The following is an 8,434-nucleotide window of genomic DNA, read 5'->3' as shown; positions in this document are numbered from 1 at the left end:
AGAATCGCCAAGGCAGCGATCGCACCTGATGCACTAGTGGGCGACCCTACATGACCACGACCACTCTGACAAGAGTGTACGACTAAGAAGATATTTTGGTGCACATTCAGTATACTAGGTGGAACATAGACGAAATTAGGTAAATGAAATGGGAATAAATTGAAGTATGTACTTTCAAATACCATCCATAACTTAGGTAACAATTAAAAACAATTAAACTTAAAACAATTCATAATTTAGGTTTTTATTTCATAATAACTTCGTATAATAATTAAAACATTAATTTAAATTAAATTTACACTTAAAATAACTTTACAATTGCGACTAGCTTTGTTAAGGTACATAGAATGCTGGCTGGCGACTGCAACTGGCGACCCTACAAGCCGCGTAGATCGGCCGCAGCTGCACTACTGGTTTCTATAATTTATGTTTAATTTTGGATCGAAGCGGCAGCAGCACGTTCAGTCGCCCTCAGATATCGACCGATCTCATGCATGGGGTCGGCAGTTAGGATTCAAAACATACCTTTAAACGTGGAAATTCGCAGTTGCTCGTCAGCTACAGGTGTCAGTCGACAAATGTGAGCGGAATGTAATGTTGTAGTGAGGCTGCAGAAGGTTACAGAGCACGGAGGAGCAGAGTGCGGGTCAGACGGGCTGCAGCAGCGCGGCGCTCTCGGCGTCGGCGGCGGGCGGCGGCGCCAGCGCGGCGGGCGGCGGCGCCACGGCGGCGAGCGCGTCGGCGGCGCTGCTGGCGCGCAGTGCCCGCGCGTCCACGCCCGCCAGCTGCTCGTACTTGTGCACCAGCTCCTCGGGCACGTTGTATATGATCAGCAGCTGCTCGTTCGCTTTAAACTTCGTTATCAAACGTTCTAGCATCTGGAATACAATACAAGTACCTATATGTTAGGTACGGCTAAAACCCGAAGCACCCAAGAGCGAGTATACCTAGTTAGGCAATATTATATTTCATCGGCTAGAAGTAGGTTTTTAGTTCAATAAGGTATTTTGGCTTTGTTTTAAAATTACGTGTGTAGGTAGCACGTCAGCAAACTATTGATAACTTCTTATTCGAAATATAACCTCCTCTGTAATCCTCTCACAATTCCACTCGTAATGTGTCATAGGTACACACGTATACACACGGCTGATGGAAATATACCTATGCTCGTACTTAAGTTCTGTAGGTATAGTTTTGTTATGGTTAGTGGATGAAGACAATTACGGACACATCAATAAAGTATCGGCGCGAGCGAATCGTGTGATACCTTGACGGCGGCGTAGTCGAGCAGCGCGAGGCAGGCGCAGTCGAGCAGCAGCGGGCGCGGCGCGGCGGCGGCGGCGGCGGCCAGCACGCGCCGCGCCAGCAGCTCCGCGCACACGTAGGACGCGCCCTGCGCCGGCCGCACGCGCAGCCCCGCGCCCAGCTCCGTCTGACACGACCCCACAAACCAGATGCCAGCTTCATACATTTTTTTCTCATAGAACTTTTCAATCAAAAAAATAAAATAAAACATCGTGGTGGCCTAGTCTCTAGTGGGTAACCATAGTGGGAAACAACCTCTCAGCTAAGTATGAAGCAGCAGGCGAGTACCAATTCAACTTTTCTAAGTTTGTATATATTTTCTAAGAATACCTTTGACATCATTGACTGTGTTTTAGAGGCCACGTTACCCTGTAAGTCCTGGCTGATATGAAAAACTGGCCTGGCAACCAGTGTAACCAACGGGTATTAGGTTGCCCGAGTAACTGGGTTGAGGAGGTCAGATAGGCAGTCGCTCTTTGTAAAGCACTGCTACTCGGCTGCATCCGGTGAGACTGATAACCTACATCAACAAGGTTGGGAAGATGATGAACGATTTCAATCAAACCTGAGCACAGCAGTAGCTATTTTGAGTCCACCGTTCCAACCGAAGGTGCAGTCATCCGCAATAATAAAGCATATTCACAAACAGGTAGATACTGTCTGAAATACACAAGCAATATGTTAGAGCTACCTTGACATGGTAGGTGTGCACGCGCGGGCGCATGAGGCGGCGCAGCAGCGCGGCCAGCGAGGCCAGCGCGCCCGCCAGCACGGCCAGCTCCACGGAGCGCGCGAGGCTCACGCCGAACGTCAGCGCCAGCACGCCCAGCTCCGCGCGGTCGCCGGCCCACAGCCGCCGCACCGTGCGCACGTCCACCTGCGCCACTCCACACTGTTACATTTATCTGGACTATGCCTGAAATCTCATCGCTACTCACAAGTTAGCTTTGGCTACGCAGTAGCTCTTGCAACGTTTATGAAACAGTATTCTACCGCGCAGCCAAATACTTGGCTCATGTATTTGCCGGAGAAATGTTATGATAAAAATAGCAACAGATCTCAAGACCATTAAGAAAATCACGCCTGTTATAAAGCGATGATCAGAAACCCGGGCTTCTAAATATACCTAGCTCGATACCCATGTAAGTATCCTGCGTGGCACCAACATAAGAAAGGCACTGACATTTACCTACCTACAAAAGATTTGAAGACAATGCCGCAAAGTTTCAGTAGTTTGTTAATTAGTACCAGTGTCGCTAACATTCATAGTAAGTAACTATTATGTTATCAAGTACACAACCCCGCGCGAGTGATCGGACTTTTACTTAAACAATTTACTTAAAGGGTCACTGGAAAATCTCCGTTTAATTGTTGTTCAATGAGCTGCAATCAATCGCCGGTATTTAATTAAGGCGCGAGAGGTTATCGCAAGCGGCGCCTGCGTCGGTGCGGGGTGGCCGCGGCGAGACGTCGCCCTCGGATAGCGCTTTCTTAACCTGCGCCATTCATGTGCGGCCTTGTCAATAAACATGTTTACTATGAGCTACTACAACCGGTGGACAAGCCGTTTATCTAACCTCCACTATGTCTATACTGCTTTTATTGCAGTTCACCAAGATTTCAATAACAATCTCAAGGATTCTTCAATGTGCAGGAAGTGAGGCCACGAGTGAGATAGTTAAAACCACATAATACATACCATAAATATGACTGCGCAGATGAGCACGGACGACAGGCACGCTTTTGGAATGAAGTAGAAGTACTTGGTGAGGAAGATCAGCGCCAACAGCGTGATGATACCTGCAACCAACACAGAGAGGCGTCAGAGAGGAGCCTCAATGCACAAGGCACAGCAGTGGTGTGGCACAGAGAACTAGCACGTACCGGAGTAGAGGCCGGCGGCCGGCGTGCGGACGCCGCTGGAGTGCGACACGGCGGAGCGCGTGAAGGCGCCGCACGTGGGCATGGCGTGCACCAGCGAGCCCGCCATGTTGCACAGCCCCAGCGTCACCATCTCCTGCGTGGCGTCCACGCGTCCGCCTTCCGCTGCGCATCAATTTAATAATACAATAATCCTGTTAATCAAGCCCTAAGCAGGTCATCTAAAGGAAAGAACTTTAACTTACAGAAAGCCTTAGCGATAGCGATGTTTGCGAGCACCATGACGATAGGCATCATAATGACGGCGGAACCCAGCTGTTGCACCATGTCCACGAAATTCATCGTGGTGTTGCCCACCGTGGCGCTGAAGGGCGGCGCCGACAGCGGCGGCAGCCCCGGCTCCACGCGACCTGCGCACACGGCGGCGTCAGTGCGCGTCCGCGCTGCGCTCGCGGCGAGGGCGGCCGCGCTACCTACCCGACAACTTGAACAGCGGCCGGTCCGGGCCGTGCGTCACGTACGCTAGCACCGACGCCGCCAGCACCACCAGCGCGTTGCGGCTGATCGACAGCAGCCACAGCACGCGCCCCATGCGCTTGCTGCGTACGCGAACGTCCTTCACTTTCTGCAACGAGCACATGCAGCCTCACATTGTGTACTGCTGAGACACACAGTTATACATAACGAAGTACAAATACTGGTCAATGTGACACAAGTATCTACACAACGAAGGCCGGCTGGAACACGCGTGCTTGCCAGTAATTGAAATACATAACAATGTGTGGCTGCGATGCCGGCGGTCATAGTAGAGGTAACACACAATAGAACGAGCAATGCGTTGCTCATCGCACGTACCCGCAGCAGCAGCAGCGCGGTGCAGCAGGCGGCGGCGAGCGCGCAGTCGGCGCGGCGCACGAGCGGCCACTGCGTCACGATGAGGCGCACGTTGTCCGCCACCGACTCGGCCGTGAAGCTCAGCCCCAGCAGCCCCTTCAGCTGCGCCGCCACGATGATCAGCGCCGTCGCCGACGTGAACCCGCTCGTCACCGACGGCGAGATCAGTTCCACCAGGAAACCTGAACACCGAACGCAATGCTACACCATGCGCGCCTATATCCCTACCTAATGCTCCAATATATTGAAATAAATTCATGACACAAGGCGAAATAAGTATGTGCCATTATGAATCAGTCAATGTTTTATTAACTTCAAGTATTCACGAGCTGTGATTTAAGTAATAAGTATACAATACACCTCAAGCAAAACATTGGAAAGAAACGTACTTATAAGATAGCGGAATTACTACTACAACTAATGACTATTCACCATGAGTAAAAGTAAAGTTCTAAAGCGAAAAAAAGGAAGGAGAGTTACCTAGACGAAGCAGTCCCATGAGCAGCACGACGCAGCCCGACAGGAAGGTGAGCAGCAGCACGAACTCGATGGGCAGGCCGCGGCACGCCTGCAGCGTCAGCAGCGCCATCAGGCTGGTGGGCCCGATGGACACCTCCTTCACCGTGCCCAGCGCCACGTACAGCATCGTGCCTGCCACACACCTCAACTACAGCTCACCGATGCACTCTACTCATCCAAGTCGTCTCCGTTACTTATGCAGATGCAAGCTGGTAGTGTACCTATTCACTGTTTCATATTTAAGTATTTTAATCTCAGGGCTGCTACCCTTGTGTACTCCTCGCTATGTACTATCCTTAAGTACTCGCTATGTACTACCCCTATGTACTCGCTTTGCACCCCCCTATGTACTCGCTATGTTCTACCCCTGTGTTGGTAGGTACTCGCTAAGTCGGGTATATTCCCTTATGTTATCATTTATCCCTACGGAAGAGAAAGAACGAGTGAAAGTGTCATTGAGCTATTGCTATTGCGCCCGACACAACTTTCTGCGTCGCATCACAACACCCACATCAGCTCACTGACATTAAGTAAAAACCGGCCAAGTGCAAGTCGGAATAGCGAACGAAGGGTTCCGTACCATTATCACAAAAAGAAAACACGTTTGTTGTATGGGAGCCCCCCAAAATATTTATTTTATTCTAGTTTTCAGTATTTGTTGTTATAGCGGCAACCGAAATACATCTGTGAAAATGTTAACTCTCTAACTATTATCACGGTTCGTGAGATACAGCCTGGTGACAGACGGACGGACGGACAGAGGAGCGAAAACAATAGGGTCCCGTTTTAGCCTTTGGGTACGGAACCCTAAAAACCACCTTATCAAGATTAAATAGAGATGTATAATAAACGTCAATTGGCCATTTAAGCTAAGATGAATTTAAACGTACAATGTATGAATTTGGCGACACTGGTTCTCGTATAGCACAGGTACGTACGGTACAAGGGCACTCACACTTCCAGTGTACGAGAGTACTCTATTCAGGTGTAAGGCCGCGTTTCCACTGACGCGGAGCTGGGCGGAAAGGGGCGGAGAGGAGCAATGAAGAGCGGAGCAGGGCGGAGTGGAGCATTCATCCATTTTACGTATGCACCTAGTGACGTAACGGACAACTGACACACTGCACGCGAGTCACGCACCGCCCCGCTCCGCACCGCTCCGTACCGCCCCGCTGTCCTCCGGTCTGCACCCCAATGCTCGCTGTCCTCCGCACTGCACCGCCTCGATGTATGAATATTCGCTCAGCTCTGCTCCACCCCGCTCGTACTGTTTCCATAGAAGCAGAGCGGAGATTTCAAGCATAGTCATTGGTCAATTTGTGCACCGCACAGCTCCTCTCCGCCCAGCTCCATATCAATGGAAACGCGGCCTAAGAGTGATCCTATGTACCTGAATTTCAGAAACGGAATTTTCAACCATATCTGATGGTTATGTGTAGCATGTTTTAAAATATACTTTTGCTATTTGTAGGTAGATTATATAGATATACTCGTATTAAATAATATTTTTTTGTTTGTTTTATTGTACCCTACAGGTTCAGAAAGTACTGAACCGACTTGAAAAAAAAATTTCATTATTGGGAAGCTAGACACCTCGAATAACATAGGCTATATATTATCTGGGTACGGGAAGAAGTTCCCCAGCCCCAGGCTGGAGGCCTTCAATTCTAGGCTGAATTAAGTAATTTTGAGTAAGGTAGTAGGTATATACATAAATATGGCATACCTATATTTACTATGATACAAAAATATAAAATAACCAGAATGTACCTACAATAATGCGTAGTTCGTACGTGACGGTGTGCCTATTCAACAAAGACGATATTCAAGAACAATGAACATCAAATATACACACGATAGGAGAAATCAAGTTATTTCTACGAATAATAATGCTAACACATAACAATAGATGCCCGAGACATTGCAGCCATCAGTAGGCCTGAACTGCATGTTTAGTTTACTGGCTAGCACTCCAAGTTTATAGGTGCTGGTGACACGAGGCCTGCGAGTTATAGACCTGGCGTCAGCTCTGCTCTCTCAGGTGCTCCGGCACCTGAACGATATCTAGGTACGAGGCAGGTAGCTACCGATCACTGGTATAAGTTAGCTTCATCAAGGTAAGTACTCACATTCAAACAGCACCGTACAGTCCCTTCAAATTACATTGCAACTACAAACTATAAACTACAAAGACACAAACTACAAAGTAACCGTTATGACATAGGTACGCCCGAGGTGTCCAAATGATCACTTTGGAGATCTATACTTTAGTTCACACATTTGGTTATCATGGAATCACTAGTAGCCAACTTAAGACAACCAAAGCTACGAGACAAAATTACTGAGTGGCTTGTCCACAAATACTATAACCTGGCTATATACATAGTTATGCTCGTCCAGCTGCCGTAAAGTGTGAAGACATACCGAGGAAGGAGGAGTAGAGGCCGTAGTGCACGGGCAGGTCCGCGAGCGCGGCGTAGGCGATGCTCTGCGGCACCAGCGTGAGGCCCAGCGTGACGCCCGCCACCAGGTCCGCCAGCGCCGCCACGCGCGAGTACTGCGGCAGCCAGCGCAGCAGCGGCAGCCGGCGCGCCAGCACCGCGCGCGCGCGCTCCATGTCCACTCGCTCAGTACGCGTCGCGCCGGTCCGCCTGCGCCGACCGAGCGACTGTCACTGTGCCCGCGCACACATAGCGCCACACGTTATAATTTGATTCATTATCTCGGTAGCAGTATCAGCCGATGCGTAGAGTCAACAGCGCGGACTGACGGCGCCCTCCGCTGCCTCGCTGCAGCATTGCCCCACGACCAGATGCAGTACGCTAGTTCGTGTTCATGCCATAATACAGGAAGCACTACTCTTCAGTGAATCTAGCTGAACAATATTAGTCAAAGTTTACTGATTGCAATGAGAAAAAAGTGCAATATTCCTATAAGCTAATTTCGAGCACTTATTACATTTACCATGGGTTAAAGTAAGAATAAAATACGTAGCTAGTTAACGGCGGCGCTGCAGCGGCCGGCGTCACGGCGCGCCGCACGTGCCGCCGCGTTCGATAAGGAGCAGTCAGTGGTCGCCGCGGCGCTGACAGCGCCTGTGCCTGCAGCCGCCGCCACTTGCCATAGCGATTGCTGCGTTCCGTCAGATCCCATGAACGATCTTTATATGACAGCATTTGTAAGTACCTATGTCGGTTTCCATGGCCGCAAGCCACATAAGTGGCAGTAAACTCTAACCTTATAATATCATGCAACTTATTCATAACTGGCCATAATAATGTGGACCTACCTATATTACGTAAAAAGTATGCGCGCGCCTAACTACAGCTATGTAGATTTTGTATAGGATCTCGTACTCACCTATAGAATGCAGATAGACTGGTTGCCTAAAATATCGTTAGGTATTTTGATCGGGTAGGTCATGTAATAAAGATCTACAAATAAAAAACTCAAACTCAAACTCAAACTCAAAATTTTTTATTTCAAATAGGCCTATGAAAGCTCTTTTGAAACGTCAAAGTTAGGTGCACGGTTCCAAAGAGTTGGTCTCATGGAGAAGAACCGGCAAGAAACTCCATGGACACTCTTTTTAAAAGAAAATAAAAATAATTACAAACATACAGTTTTCTATCTAGTCCTGAGAATGTTATACAATCCAAATTGAGCTAAAAATGTATTAATAAATTATACAAAATAATTTTAGTGCAATCGTTACTGGAAAAATAATTTATACAATTCAAAGAAAAAATATATTGGGTAACCAAGTTATCATATAATGCACTTTGGGATCTTGCTGGCTTGGGCTTGGCTGGTCTGGGCGGAGGCACTCCCGTGC

The 8,434-nt window shown here is 48.7% G+C and overlaps 1 protein-coding gene across 3 annotated transcripts; it reads right to left on the bottom strand.

Moving 5' to 3' along the window:
- Positions 1–219: 219 nt before the first annotated feature.
- On the bottom strand, positions 220–7,970 carry LOC110378472 (sodium-independent sulfate anion transporter). Of its 3 annotated transcripts, none has more exons than XM_049843835.2 (10): positions 7,024–7,970; positions 4,561–4,731; positions 4,042–4,262; positions 3,664–3,811; positions 3,432–3,596; positions 3,190–3,351; positions 3,005–3,105; positions 1,997–2,182; positions 1,268–1,486; positions 220–878 (listed from the first exon to the last, which is right to left on the bottom strand). In XM_049843835.2, exons 1-10 carry the CDS (start codon positions 7,214–7,216, stop codon positions 648–650), a joined length of 1,797 nt encoding a protein of 598 aa, XP_049699792.2. In that variant the 5' UTR covers positions 7,217–7,970; the 3' UTR covers positions 220–647. The 3 variants fall into 3 exon arrangements, with proteins under 3 accessions (XP_049699792.2, XP_021193422.3, XP_049699793.2); XM_021337747.3 differs by having other exon boundaries at positions 1,268–1,432; positions 7,024–7,959; XM_049843836.2 differs by having other exon boundaries at positions 736–878; positions 1,268–1,461; positions 7,024–7,966.
- Positions 7,971–8,434: the final 464 nt, after the last annotated feature.

This window comes from Helicoverpa armigera, chromosome 2, assembly GCF_030705265.1.
Source record: "Helicoverpa armigera isolate CAAS_96S chromosome 2, ASM3070526v1, whole genome shotgun sequence".
NCBI lineage: Eukaryota > Metazoa > Arthropoda > Insecta > Lepidoptera > Noctuidae > Helicoverpa > Helicoverpa armigera.
Note: the sequence above shows the minus strand (reverse complement) of the source record. Positions and strands in the feature narration are given on the sequence as shown.

Bases quoted from the DNA above. Each gene is read 5' to 3' on its own strand.
- LOC110378472 (XM_049843835.2), bottom strand. From the start codon at position 7,216: ATGGAGCGCGCGCGCGCGGTGCTGGCGCGCCGGCTGCCGCTGCTGCGC. The intron at 4,732-7,023 runs GTATGTCTTCAC...GGTGTGTGGCAG, and splicing joins CCTCTACTCCTCCTTCCTCG to GCACGATGCTGTACGTGGCG. The intron at 3,352-3,431 runs GTAAGTTAAAGT...ATTGATGCGCAG, and splicing joins CGCTATCGCTAAGGCTTTCT to CGGAAGGCGGACGCGTGGAC.